The 15,331-nt window shown below is 38.7% G+C and overlaps 1 protein-coding gene across 14 annotated transcripts in view; it reads right to left on the bottom strand.

Moving 5' to 3' along the window:
- The window catches only part of TENM3 (teneurin transmembrane protein 3), a 763,547-nt gene that overhangs the window by 63,338 nt on the left and 684,878 nt on the right, over positions 1–15,331 (bottom strand). For 11 of the 14 annotated variants that reach the window (XM_075197350.1, XM_075197334.1, XM_075197322.1 and 8 more), the window contains one exon: positions 14,669–14,689. The exons of the other annotated variants lie outside the window; for them this stretch is intronic. In XM_075197350.1, the coding sequence (XP_075053451.1) occupies positions 14,669–14,689 (21 nt within the window). The remainder of the gene's footprint in view (positions 1–14,668; positions 14,690–15,331) is intronic. 14 annotated transcript variants of the gene reach the window in all.

The following is a 15,331-nucleotide window of genomic DNA, read 5'->3' on the forward strand; positions in this document are numbered from 1 at the left end:
GAGCTAAATTCAAGAAAGGCAAAAATATCCTACTATACTCAAGACATAACATAGTTAAGCTTAAATTCTTATATTGTACAGTATTTTAATGGTTTTCTAGTCATTTAAGCTTAAGCCTCAAAAAATAAATAAATCTGTCAATAAAAAATCTAACCGGCCCCAAAATCAGGAACATACTGTAAAAAAACAGTTTGACAACCCTTGAACCAGCTAAATACAATCACATTTCAATCATTCAAGCATCTCTACTAATCATCTTTATTAATAAATTTAAATGTCCTTGCCCCAGCTCCCATGATGCATTGCATTTTTTTTAAGGCTAAGATGAGAGCTGAATAATTACTATGAGTGGCTGTTACATTCTATAAAATGTGACATTTTTGCATCTCTTTCACTGGAGCAAACAAGCTCTGCTACACCTATTATCCTTCAAGACTCCATTACGGTTGTGTCTACTCTCTATATCAACTGAAATGTTTCTCCTTCATCACTTTTCAGACATCACCCACTAATTCTGTGAATACGGTTATACTAAGAAAACATTTTTTGTTACAAGTGAAAACTTAAGAAAGTATTCTGAGGTTCCCTGTAAGGCAGAGTGTGTACTTTTAAAGCCACACTGACACCAAATGTAAAAAATCATCTGGAGAGGAACAAAAATACAGCTTTAACGTTGTTGACTAAGCAACACTTGTTTAACAGCTTAAAAGGGCTGCACTTAAAACCTTAGCGAAAACAATAAAGGTCACGGGTTCAAAGCCTGGCGCAGCAGGTTTAAAGTTCTATGTCTCTAATGGACATAAAAATGACCAATTATATCTGGTTACTAATCATGCTATGTGAAACTGCATAAAGATGCAAAGTGCTTTGATATTCCCTCGTTTACAGGGATACTTAAGTGCAACATTATTATTAAAAAAAAATCTTTACACAGGCACTCAATTCCCTGCTAGGAGCCGGCATGCTGCAAATGCTTATTAAAATTGTTCATTAATAGGCAAAACAACATGGGGCTTTATATAAAACAATTAGCAAAACAAGCACATTTTTTAGAATTAAATTGCTACAAGAATAATCATTTGGAAGTGGAAGTCCACCTATTATTAGTGTCCCAGCTCAAGATGCTTTGTCTTGTTTTTCATAGCCAACCGTGACAAAACCAGAGTAATTAAATTCTGTGTACAGTTATCACTGCTTAGACCATACTAGACAATCAAATCCCATAACATAATTAACATTCTAGGTTTACATATTAAAAAGAAATTAACTGTACAATGTATACAGTATGTCACACAAACAAAGACATGGAAATGTTTTGGGGGTTTCTGTAACAAAAGTAGCAGGTCTATGCGGTTAATAACTTAAAATGTGCTTAAAATGTAATCTGTACTCAGTGTTTGTTATTTACACTTTGTGCATTAGGCATTCTGTTGGCAGAGACTATATTTAGCCGATCAATTCACCATACCTGCCTACTCTCTATACCTCTCCTCCAGCAGATCCAAGTGGTAAGTGCAGGGGGCATGATGGCGTGATTTGTGTTATTACAGCAGTGCACCCTCACCCTGCTGCGCAGTGCCACAATTATTATCATCACGCAGTAGGGGCATTATGATGCAATACACCGCTAATAGCATCATCACTTGCAAGAAGATTGGGTGGTATCTAGGAGAACTCCTCAAAATTTTTGGGTCACTCAGACAAACCAGGAGAGTAGGAAAGTTGCATCATAATGTCCTTGTGCTTCAGTGATGTTATTAGTTTCCATACTTCCCTGCTCTCCCGGAATGTCCGGGAGACTCACGAATTCCGGGTAGAGCAGGTAAGTCTCCTGCATCCTGTCCTCGACGGGCCTCAATGCCATGATTCATGGCAAATCTAGTCATTTTGGCCCTGTCCCCACAACAACATGCAATATTGTTGCAGGAAGAGGCCAAAATGATTTGTCATGCACCATCCCCTCCCACCACACACCTCTTTCGGGATCCACCGGAGGGAGAAAATACAAAGTAGGCAAGTATGTTAGTTACTAGAGAACTGCTGGGCAGCATTGTAAAGAATATTGGTTCCAACCTCCAAAATGTCAGTCACTCTGTCTGTAACTATGCTTACAGCATAGTTCTGATATAGTACCTGCTGCCTCTAGCAATTGCCTCCCAGTGAGAGTAAAAGATTGATTTACTCACTGTCCAATGTTTAGGGTAACAAGTAAACTTTTTGTATGCTTTAGGCAGGGGTGCACGCAGGGGGGGTTTCTGGTTCTCCAAAAACCCCTCCCCTCTGCGAAGAACAGTGTCCGTACATAGCGGCACTGTACTATACAGCAGCCGCGGCGCTGTCAGAGAAGCGTCCACGGTGGTGTATATACAGCACCACTGCGGGCGCTTCATTGACAGCGCCACGGCTGCTGTTCAGTGCAGTGCCGCCGAAATGGAGCTGCTGCACATGCACGGCCGCATGGGCAGCAGCTCTCTCTATATATTTTGATTGGGGGGAAACCCCCTTTAAAAATCCTGCGTGCGCCCGTTAGGGGTACTGAACTTGTACCATACTGATCTTCATAGTTCTGCTGATGTCCCTTTACTTTTTTATACAAGTCATTATTCATTTATTATCCTTACTAGAGATTTGTAGAATATTTGCAGAATATTTCTCTGTTCAGGATACGCTTTGGATGTAATAAAATATGAAACATGTATAAGTCATATAAGCTAAAAAGCTGGATTTATATTCCTGTAAATATTTTCCGACAGGAGCACTATCATTGCCCATTCCTCCCTATCCTAGCATTACTTGCATCACTGCTCCTGTCTATTAAAAAGACACTTGATACTGTTAACCTGCCTACGGACATGCGATGCTTACACTGTTGAGTATGAAATGAGTCCTCTCTTAAGGAAAACCATTTATAACTCCAAAATCAGGAAAACTTAGTAGTGACATACACTATGTTCTATAAAGTTAGTGAAAGCTTAAAAACATAAAATTATTTTCTACAAAATCATAATTATCTGTAATAGTGTACAAATAAGTTTAAGTGAAGCCCTAAGCTGAGGGCAATTAAAATTTCGTGCTATATTTCATCAGCACTGACTGTAGGGGTTAAACAATTGGTGGCAGGCAGCCTATCACTCTTGGGGGAGTGGTTTTCCAGGAGGGCATAAATTACTTGGGAGCCCCTTTTGCAGTAACCTAACTCTTGGCCTCTGGGGCGGAGGATATCCGGTCGTATGCGACAATGTGAGTCCAGAAGAGGGCAGTCACGATGACGCCAAGTTTAGTACCGACCAATCGTAAAGACTTGGGATCCGTAAAGTCTTGGGACAGCGGTATTGAGTTTCAACTTACGCTGTATTGGTTTAAAATTTAGTCGTTAGCTGACTGCTTCGCTCTCGTCGCCATTCAGAGTTTTAAAATAAAATTCTTCCACAAAATAAATACGCCCCTTTTTGCCAAACTTATATCTGGTGTCCGTGTCGTTATTTTAGACAAGAAGGTATTAGGTGTTTAACCATTAAGGTATAAGTGCAAGGATAAAAGGTATTAGCACTGAACATTTTATAAGTAATTATGCATATGAAAGGTCTTCAGAAAGATCCACAATATACAATATAGACTTAGTATGTGACAGTCATTTGGCTGTGATGCCCATGCTATCTGGATAATGGTGAAATAACCAGTCATTTGTGTCTATTTCAGATAGGAAGCACAGACTATTTATTAAAGGGGGCATTCCGGGTGCGGGATGCTTTCCAGAGAAACATCACACTTTCCCTATACACCATGCCGGAGCTATCGCCAGTGACAAGATTTAAAGAGGAAGCCTATGTACAGAACCACCCCCAATTCTTCTTTTGTCATTACCATCACAATAGTATTTATATATTTATAGTAGATTTTTAACAATTATTTTTTTTTATTTTTTTTTTATAGTGAAACTGAAAGTTTGAGCTCTCATTTACGTTGCACATGTGTGAACCAGCTAACCATGTCACATGTAGGCTTTGACATTCTAACTAAGGCTAGGAGGGACACAACTGTAACTGTACTGTGTTCACTTTGGCAGCTCTGAGATAGATAGATAGATAGATAGATAGATAGATAGATAGATAGATAGATAGATAGATAGATAGATAGACAAAACACACGCAGTATTCATTTTGTTCACTTACATGCACATTTGATTTATAAAATCGAATATTCTATTCTCATGTATTCATTTATCTCTCTATCCCCATCTCATCCAAGCCTTCGAATAGCAATGTCTGTGTCTCTTCCCCTGTAACGACTTTGTATTCGTCTATTGATTTTGTTAGTAAATTTTACTGTGAACTCTTGCATAGCTTGTCAGTGTCATATAACAATTAAATAGTGATAGATAACACAGCTGATAATTGAAGCTTCACAATCCCTGAAATGGCTTAACTAGCCGTGGATGATAAGAATTGCAATCACTTCTTACCATTGCTGCCAAGACCCTGTAACACAGCTGACAGATTTGGAAATGTGAAAAGGAAACTTCTGACTTCAGTAATAAGTCACAATTAGTGACTAGGGGTTCAATGATTTATCTATTTTTGTTATAAAGAAATTACACATTACAGAGACCAGTCATACCTTCATCAAACCATAGCCAACATCAGGGCATAATTTAAAAGGGAATTCAGACTTCAGAAAACTATTGTGTTACTAGATTGATTTATTTTCATTGTCCTTTCCCTGACACATACTGCCATATAGTGCAATTGGCCTGATATGTTCTCCGTTGTGGCCCCAAAAGCCTGATAAATAATGTGAATAAAAGGGAGCATGTTGGTAAAATGAAGTGCACTAACAGGTCCCAATGATGCAGCGAGGTCCAGCTGCTTGTTCCACGCACAGCTGACTATAAGAATTATGGGTTCTCTGACAAATCTGGGACCCATCTCTCTTTGACAGATTAGTTTATTTATTTCTAAAACTTCTAGCAAAGGTTCAATGTTATTTACTATATGGTGCATACTCTACTGCATGTACTTTACTGCATGCACTCTACTGCATGCACTCTACTGCATGCACTCTACTGCATGCACTCTACTGCATGCACTATATGACTCTTTGAGCCACATGCAGATGTGCATCAAAGAGTTATGGTGGTTAATGTCAACGATTCACAGTTCCCTTTGCTTTGCCCACCAGACTCTCTGATTGTAGATGAAATGTGCACTGTGTGTATTTTCCCTCCCATTCACTGGGCAGAGATTGAGCTTTTACAGTAAACCACTACACCTGTTTTACTGTGGTGGTTTTCTAACAGTTGGGTGGTAAGATTTGAAGTGGGTATTTCCAGTTACTGCAAGTCAGATGATAAGCTGTAGACTGTAGATGGTAAAACACAAACTTACAGTAACTATGTTAAGTAGCAGAACTGTATATTGATGATGGGTTGGTTCAGTGATCTTCTCACTTGAGAAATAACGCTGCCCGCGTTGCTGTCAGCTCCATGGTACACCACACATACCCGGCACCAAGATAACACATGGGGCTTCAGGAGGAGAGTGATTGAATGTTGGAATTGTGTTTGAATACTTTGGGGCCCCCAAAAGATTAGTTACGGTAATAGCAGGGGAGCCCTGTCCCCCAAAATGACAGGCCCTTTGACATCCCCGATTGGACACAGAGATCGAGCAACATGATTGGCCCACGTATTGCTTGTCTTAAGACAGTTATATACATTAAAATCTGATCTTTAGATCTGATTGCGTTAATTATTTTGTAAGAAAATAAAAAGATGTGTGGTTGACAACTTAAACATGATCAGATAAAGATGCATGAATCAATTTGCAATATGTTTGGGAATGGTGGAAAAATTCAATCCGATTTAGTCAAATTGAAGTTCTTAAAGCATGCATATTCTAATGTTAGAATGAATGTAGGACCAGCGACGATTGGCCCTTATTCAGTCGCTTCAGGCTGTGCAAACACCCTTGTCAATAGCTGTTCCTGCATGCAGATCCACCCAGGCAGCGTGTGACTCTTCGGCACAAGCCAGTGTTACGAGCACAGCCTAGGAGGAGTGTGTCCACATGGACCAATAGGAAGCTATTGCTCTGTGCAGTCACTTCCCCCCACCCACAAATCCAGATCAGACAGGACCATTAATGCCTGGATGGGCCCAGAGCACCATCCCCCAGTGGGGGCTTTGGTACTTTGCAGATCTTCATCCTCTCGGAAACCCTTAATGTGTGAAAACGATAAATGTGTGAAACGATTATTCGTTCTTCTCCAAAAGTTTTTAAAAATGCAAGAGTTTCTCCCAGTATTTAAAGCCAAACATTCATCTATTGCTGCATTTAAGAGCAAGAAAACTAAACAAATCTGTCTAGACAAGTCTATAAAGGCGGGGGTTCCCTTTAAGAGCTTCATGGGCAATCTGGCAATGAGTTATTCTTATGAGTTTGTCTGAGAAGTAGAATTCTGTTTAAATCATCTTCTGATCGTTTATCACTGTCATTGCAACCAAAATGCATGATGCGTTTATTGTTTCAGATAAAAGGATATAATTAAATATTGTTTCTGAACAAAGGAAATATATGAATGCTGAAGTTAATGCAATTTTTCAATTGTCATATGTACTACTGAAGGGGTGGCTTGAATATATCTTTAGCAGGTACTGTCTCTCCACTTTTCAGTAGACATTGACTATCAAATTAGCTAGTGTAATAAATCGTCTGCAGAAGAACGCTGTTCTCTCTGCGAGTCTTGTATTCTATTACCCTTTTTGTATATGTTGCCATACAGATGTACCTCCTCACTGTACCTATGATGACAAGGAGAATTATGGTGGGATTAATCCCTCTAAGATTGCTATAATAATACGAGCTACATCCTTGGCTCTCCATCTCTGTGGGAACTACAAATCTCTGATTTATACACTAATATGCACCATGAGGAAAAACATTGCTTTGCTTTTAACCTTTAAAACATGAAAAAGAACAAGAGGTGCAAATACTTAGTGCAACAAAAGAAAAAAAACATTCAATAGTTCAGAAATTAATAAAATTGCACAATCCCACCTCTGAGAATCAAATCTCATAATCCACATGGCAAGATATGCACTCAGCCCAATATGTATCAATGCTATGATGGACTTGTGACGTTGCTGGAACACCTCCAGCCTGTTAGGTCTAGGTTGGGAGTACACAAGTGAATGCCGGGGGGAAGAGATATGTATGTACAGTAAAAATACATTGAGCTGTTGGACGAGCTGGAAGCCCTTGTGTATGGAGCCAATGATGCAATGCTTAACATTTGTGTTATCACTGGCCAATAATGTTCCACTTATCATGCTTTTCGGTATTAAATATTCTATGGGCCACAGTTATATATGGAGACAACCAGAGGACTGCAACTCTAACGCTACAAGTCTGATTCCTATGTTTATCTTGTCAGCACTACTACAATGGCTCCTAGAACTATGTATAAGGCAGCCCTAATTTACTACCAAAAAGTAGAACTGAGCTCCTCCAAGCAAGTTTCTCTCCCCTCCAGTGAGCGTATGGTACTAAATGTGTACAGGCATCACACGCCAAAAAGACAATACAATATTAAACTGTGCTGATTTAGCAGGTGAAAATATAACCACTGTATTGCGCTCAATTACCTAGGGCTCACTGAATGATTTGATAATTACTAAAATACTAATAATGGATATAAAAGTATTGTATGGCATAAATGGTGCAAAACAATGTAGATAAAATCATGGATTTAATAGAACAAATATACAATCAGGGAGACTAAAATAGACAATGATAATACAGCAAAAAAACAAAAAGGCTGTAAGAACATAAAAAATATAAACCATCATACAAGGGCTTATAAATATATCCACAATGAGAGAGGCTTGCACAGGCAAACATCAATAAAGAGGAAGCAGGTGCCTACAACATTGGCCAAAAACAAAAAGGTAATATTTCTACAAAGACCAGAAACAACGACTCCACCATGAGACCATGAAATAAGATTGCAGATGCAGCACACTTTTGCCCTTTTTTTAATTTTAACTTAGTACTATCATAAAGTGATATTTTGAAATAATTTGTAATATTCTTCTTTATGTGACAGGGACATAAAACAAACAATTGACATAAGGACTCAAACAGATCTATAGGTATGGTGATCTCCCAAAAGCATGAAAATGTAGCTTCTGACATTCCTACAAAAGGTTCAACAGCCGACATTAAACTCTTCAGGAGAAAAAAAAACACATTTAAAAGATGGATGCACACTTAAGAGAATAAAAGTGGAGTTTAGATGACTGACAACTATTGTAATACATCCATTAGAACAGTATAAATCGTTTTGAAACCTTTATGGTTGCCATAGTAACCAGATGTAGGTGTTTATGCAATCCTTATTTAATCCCCTTTGTGATAAGATTCTCCTTTACCACTGACAAGATATCACACTCTCCCCCCTGTCTGAGAAGTTGAGGCGATATATTACTGGAAATGCTATAATCACTCTATAATCTCTTTATAGGGGACAATTACAGTCCTGAGAAAACAAATTGTTTGTAACCTTTTACAAGGGCAGTTTTGAGCAAAGTACATGTACAGTGATAATTTATATACAAAACCCAGTCTTCCTGCTCTTAAACATATGATTTTCTTCTATGTAGTAAATCAAGTTGAAACGTTTATGTATTTGCCTAACATGTGGGAAACATGAAATTGCACTTTTTAATATGAAATTAAATGTATTGTTTAATGGATGTAGAATATGGAGCTATAAGGTTGATATCCTACAGTACTTACGTTCTCTTTTTTAAACACACTTTTTTGTTACAATAAATACAGTATATGGGTGTGATTTGTGTATATGTGTCTCTTACCATTTATCTGTTATCTGTGATATTTATCATACACATCTCTATTAGTCACATCCCATTTACCTTTTTTAGCGTTTCAGGTTTGTCAAGTTGCCCTGACGAAATTAACTGTGCAGATAGGTGGATGGAAACACATGAGCAAGACCAGCGATGTTTCAGCAGGTCAAGTGATTTAAGCAACAGCGCTGCGGTGAAATGACAGGGTCACACTAAATAATGTGTTTTACTTTCATTATTTATATATGAAAATGCAAGTTTTGGGTATAGTGGTCTTTTAAAAGATCACAATTATTATTATTATTAACATTAATGTATTTAGTGCTTATGCTCGTTCTCATCACCTCTCTCTTCCCGGCCCCTTTACTCACTCCTCCTGCACTTGATCCCCTCTACTGAATCCCCTTTGTGCCTGCTGTCTGTTTGTCCCTTTACGAGCAGGGCCCTCTTTTGTCCTGTCTCTATACCTATTCTTCTGCTCCAACTTCACTACAATAGCCATGCCTGGAGCTTCTGGTGTCTTGGTATTACTCGCTTATTGTTCTGTACTGTTTTACCTGTATGGTCAACTGTTTGTATTGTGTACAGTACTGCGGAAACCTGGTGGCGCCATATAAATAAAGGATAATAATAATAATAATAACAATAGTGGCAGCATATTCTGTAGCACTGTACAATCGTCACTTTGAGGAGTTTTTGTTATTCCAAGACAACGCGGGTCTGCATACCGCCCAATTTTTCACATCCCACTGAGGGTGAGTTCAGCACTACCGAGCACTGGCCCTGTTCCCAACCGCTTTCAAAACATCTTTTCAATTCCGCATGCACCAGGGGTAGGCGCCCGCAGCACCCATTCACCGCTGCTATGCAGAGCAGCAGTGAATGCACATACCTCCCAAATGTCCAAAACTGTCCGTGAGTCTTGCAGCGGGACAGAGTCCATAAATCAAGACTGTCCCGCCTAAATAGGGACATTTGGGGCTACCTCATATCAGACTATCATAGCAAAAGAACCCGCTAGGCACCATCATCATCATCATCATTTATTTATATAGCGCCACTAATTCCGCAGCGCTGTACAGAGAACTCATTCACATCAGTCCATGCCCCATTAGAGCTTACAGTCTAAATTCCCTAATATAGACACATACTCACACACAGACAGAGAGAGAGACTATGGTTAATTTTGATAGCAGCCAATTAATCTACCAGTATGTTTTTGGAGTGTGGGAGGAAACCGGAGCACCCGGAGGAAACCCACGTAAACACAGGGCGAACATACAAACTCCACACAGATAAGGCCAGGGTTGGGAATCGAACTCATAACCCCAGTGCTGTGAGGCAGAAGTGCTAACCACTGGGCCACTGTGCTGCACCATTTATAAATTCTCTTTACCACTTACATTATCAACTGTACGCCTTAACCAAAATTAAACTAACTGGAGAAAATCTCCCAAAAAATCAAACAAGTACACACAATTTCATATCAATCAAAGCGCATACATCTTATAAATGAAAGCCCATTGAATTGGAATTTTAAAATTAACTTTACTATGCCTGCTTTGAAGTCTTGGATTTAAATAGATTTCTTAACTTTCCCATCTCAGAAATCACTCGCTACTCTCCTCACTCAAATACAAATATAGGAATGTTTCACTAAAACAGGACAAAGTGTGCCAAACTGATAACGATCGTTGCTACAGTTCTATCAGCCTCCAGCATGCAGATTTAACTCTGCCATAATCATTATACGAAAAGTCAAATCCCCTTCTCGATTTTCACTGCTGAAACAGTATTTGGCAGCCTGTGTTGTAAGAAATTAACAGCGAAAAAAAAAAATTAGAGATCCTTATCTATAGTCTACTAAGCCCAACAGATGAATGAAGAAATACACACAGCATCATGATTTTTTTCTATCAGAGCAGCAAAGGTAATTAAGTTGCAGAAATTTTTCATCTGATCTGGCTCCCTTTAGAGCAATTGCAAAAAGCATCATTTTTGATTTTGCTGGCTTAGAAACAACACAGACAAGGTATGTGGTTTCTAAGGCACATTATGACGAATATGCAGTATTGTTCCATTTAGGATGATGAGATATCAATAGGATTTTAGAAGGCTGCATATTTTATTGCCATAGAACAAAAGAAAGTAAACAAGGCTATGTGACATCTATACCTTACAGAATACCCGGATACTGAACGCAGGAAAGATACATTAATCAGTAATTCTAACTCTAAGGGCCACTGATCTTCCAAAAATATATTTTATTTGTAGCATAAACATTTTATACTGTAAATATATAACAAAATACAATACACAGATTGCCTGAGGGCTTTAAATTAAAATACATTTTTGAAAGCATAGACTATGCTGCATAGTAGAAGGGCCCACGGGAGCCTGGGGCCACAAGTGTATGTTATGTTGCATTTCAGAAGGCCATACAATGCCGACAAGCTGGCACAGGTTAAAAAGGACCATTGACGGTAAATCTTTCAGGTATTTTATATCAGAAATGCATCCATGATCCCAATATCCATAAAGACCAGCCCAAATCTATCAATGTAATCACAGTAATATACAAGAAGTATTTTTGAAAGATTGAAAGGAAAATGTTGTTGATGAAAAGTAACACAGACTTGCAGATGACTGTTGTTCAGAAGATTTGTACAGCATATGAATCAACAAGTCAGACTTGTAAATCTAAGAGCTCATAGACATGGGACTTCTAAATCTAAGGTCTCATAGACATGGGACCTCTAAATCTAAGGGCTCATAGACACAGGACCTCTAAATCTAAGGGCTCATAGACATGGGACTTCTAAATCTAAGGGCTCATAGACATGGGACTTCTAAATCTAAGGGCTCATAGACATGGCATCGACAAACAATACCTGTTAAAAATATAGACACTGCCTAGTACTTTGTCCTCAGTTTTAACAAAGCATTTGAAACTTATTGTCAACACCTCTCTACAGCATTTTGTACTATGTATTTAATGAGCATTCCCAGAAAGTTTATTATAGCGAATATTTACTCTTGTGAAAGCTGAAATTGCCGCAGAGCAAAGTGAATAGTGCTTTGTGCATACTGCTCCATGGGCTTGATTTGTTAAGGATCTTAAATAAAGAGGTATCTTATTTCAGTCTCCTGGACAAAATCAAATTACAATGCAAGGGGTGCAAAATAGTTTTCTGTTTTGCACATAAGTTAAATACTGACTGTTTTTCATGTAGCCCACAAATACTTGATAGCTTATTTGTACACTGAAATTTAAAGTTGATATTTGTGTAACGGTCATATTGGAGGAAGGGACTATGATTATGAGGAAGTGACTATGATTAGGAGGACAAGGTTGCATACAGCAGCAGGAGATATGTGTGTTGGTCATATTGGAGGAAGTGACTATGATTAGTAGGACAAGGTTGCATACAGCATCAGGAGATATGTGTACTGGTCATATTGGAGGAAGTGACTATGATTTGGAATAAGTGACTATGATTAGGAGGACAAGGTTGCATACAGCAGCAGGAGAAAAGTATGCTGGTCATTTTGGAAGAAGGGACTATGATTAGGAGGACAAGGTTGCATACAGCAGCAGGAAATAAGTGTGCTGATCATATTGGAGGAAGGGACTATGATTTGGAATAAGTGACTATGATTAGGAGGACAAGGTTGCATACAGCAGCAGGAGAAAAGTATGCTGGTCATATTGGAGGAAGGGACTATGATTAGGAGGAAGTGACTATGATTAGGAGGACAAGGTTGCATACAGCAGCAGGAGTTAAGTATGCTGATCATATTGGAGGAAGTGACTATGATTAGGAGGACAAGGTTGCATACAGCAGCAGGAGATATATGCATTGGTCATATTGGAGGAAGTGACTATGATTAGGAGGACAAGGTTGCATACAGCAGCAGGAAATAAGTGCTGATCATATTGGAGGAAGTGACTATGATTAGGAGGACAAGGTTGCATACAGCAGCAGGAGATATATGCATTGGTCATATTGGAGGAAGTGACTATGATTAGGAGGACAAGGTTGCATACAGCAGCAGGAAATAAGTGCTGATCATATTGGAGGAAGTGACTATGATTAGGAGGACAAGGTTGCATACAGCAGCAGGAGATATATGCATTGGTCATATTGGAGGAAGTGACTATGATTAGGAGGACAAGGTTGCATACAGCAGCAGGAAATAAGTGCTGATCATATTGGAGGAAGTGACTATGATTAGTAGGACAAGGTTGCATACAGCAGCAGGAGATATATGCATTGGTCATATTGGAGGAAGTGACTATGATTAGGAGGACAAGGTTGCATACAGCAGCAGGAGATATGTGTACTGTTCATATTGGAGGAAGAGACTATGATTAGGAGGACAAGGTTGCATACAGCAGCATGAGTCAAGTATGCTAGTCATATTGGAGAAAGTGACTATGATTAGGAGGACAAGGTTGCATACAGCAGCAGGAGATATATGTACTGGTCATATTGGAGAAAGAGACTATGATTAGGAGGACAAGGTTGCATACAGCAGCAGGAGTCAAGTATGCTAGTCATATTGGAGAAAGTGACTATGATTAGGAGGACAAGGTTGCATACAGCAGCAGGAGATATGTGTTCTGGTCATATTGGAGGAAGTGACTATGATTAGGAGGACAAGGTTGCATCAGCAGTAGGAGATATATGTACTGGTCATATTGGAGGAAGTGACTATGATTAGGAGGACAAGGTTGCATACAGCAGCAGGAGATATGTGTTCTGGTCATATTGGAGGAAGTGACTATGATTAGGAGGACAAGGTTGCATCAGCAGTAGGAGATATATGTACTGGTCATATTGGAGGAAGTGACTATGATTAGGAGGACAAGGTTGCATACAGCAGCAGGAGATATGTGTTCTGGTCATATTGGAGGAAGTGACTATGATTAGGAGGACAAGGTTGCATCAGCAGTAGGAGATATATGTACTGGTCATATTGGAGGAAGTGACTATGATTAGGAGGACAAGGTTGCATCAGCAGCAGGAGATATATGTACTGGTCATATTAGAGGAAGTGACTATGATTAGGAGGACAAGGTTGCATACAGCAGCAGGAGATATATGTACTGGTCATACTGGTGGAAGTGACTATGATTAGGAGGACAAGGTTGCATCAGCAGCAGGAGATATATGTACTGGTCATATTAGAGGAAGTGACTATGATTAGGAGGACAAGGTTGCATACAGCAGCAGGAGATATATGTACTGGTCATATTGGTGGAAGTAACTATGATTAGGAGGACAAGGTTGCATCAGCAGCAGGAGATATATGTACTGGTCATATTAGAGAAAAGTGACTATGATTAGGAGGACAAAGTTGCTTCCTGAGTTTGTGATATCAGAACTAGGTAAATAACCTTTTTATAGATAGTGTATAGCTGTATCGCCTGTGAACACACAAGTTTGCCAATTGATAAATGGACCCACCCATAAGTAACAGACACATGAGATATATGTGGATAGAGCCTCTTCTTCTCATCCTCTTGTCCATTCTAGTATTTCTATTTTGATCACACTACAGCACTTGTCTGTCCAGTCACAAACAAAACAAAAAAAGCCAGTATGTTTTAATGCAACATTGTATGTCCGTCCTATAGATAAGAATATTTACTCCTATGTTTTACAACAGCTCCTAGGAAAGGAATATCGTCCTCCATCTGGCACAGACAATGGTGCACACAACCTGTGATCAGACAGGCTATGTAGATAAGACTAGACATTGAGATGCATTTTGCAATATTTAATTTTCTGTCCTTACCTGTGTCTAAAATCTTTATTCCTATTATAGCAAGAAAAGAAGAGAGAAATAGTAAATCAAACGTTGCTTAGAGGTGACTAAAATGAAAATGGAAAGAGTCCAAGTGGGAATGACAGATAACGCAATGTGCATGCGACAATTTCTGCATGATATATCAGAAACTGCATCAAATGAGCTTTCTTTGACCATTTTTGGAAAATAAACAAACACTTTATAAGGACTTTGATTGTTATTTTTGGAACATTTCTCAAGTACATGTGCAGTATTTTTCTAATAACTATTATAAAGCATTTAATAACCATCCGGTCTTAAGAGGAGTTACACATATGTCTGGCAGTAATACATAGTGTTCCTAACCCCCTTGTGTCAAAATAAATCTCCCATGCTGAGAATACATTCTAGACTAGTCTTGTGTATGAAAAATCCTCTTACAATGAACAATCAAAGCCAGGATATGCTATTTCAATGTGAAAAAAATACATTTATTTACCTCCTAGGCAGCAGAAATTAAAGGAAAAAATATATTGATCATTAAGATGTAATATTAAATGAAATGTACACAACATTTATATAGCTATAACTAATCGATACGTAATATAAAACATGAATATCCATTGAATGGTTATTTTGACTACACATAAGGGTGATGTTACACCGACTTGA

The sequence above is a fragment of the Mixophyes fleayi genome, chromosome 1 (assembly GCF_038048845.1).
Source record: "Mixophyes fleayi isolate aMixFle1 chromosome 1, aMixFle1.hap1, whole genome shotgun sequence".
NCBI classification, from domain to species: Eukaryota; Metazoa; Chordata; class Amphibia; order Anura; family Limnodynastidae; genus Mixophyes; species Mixophyes fleayi.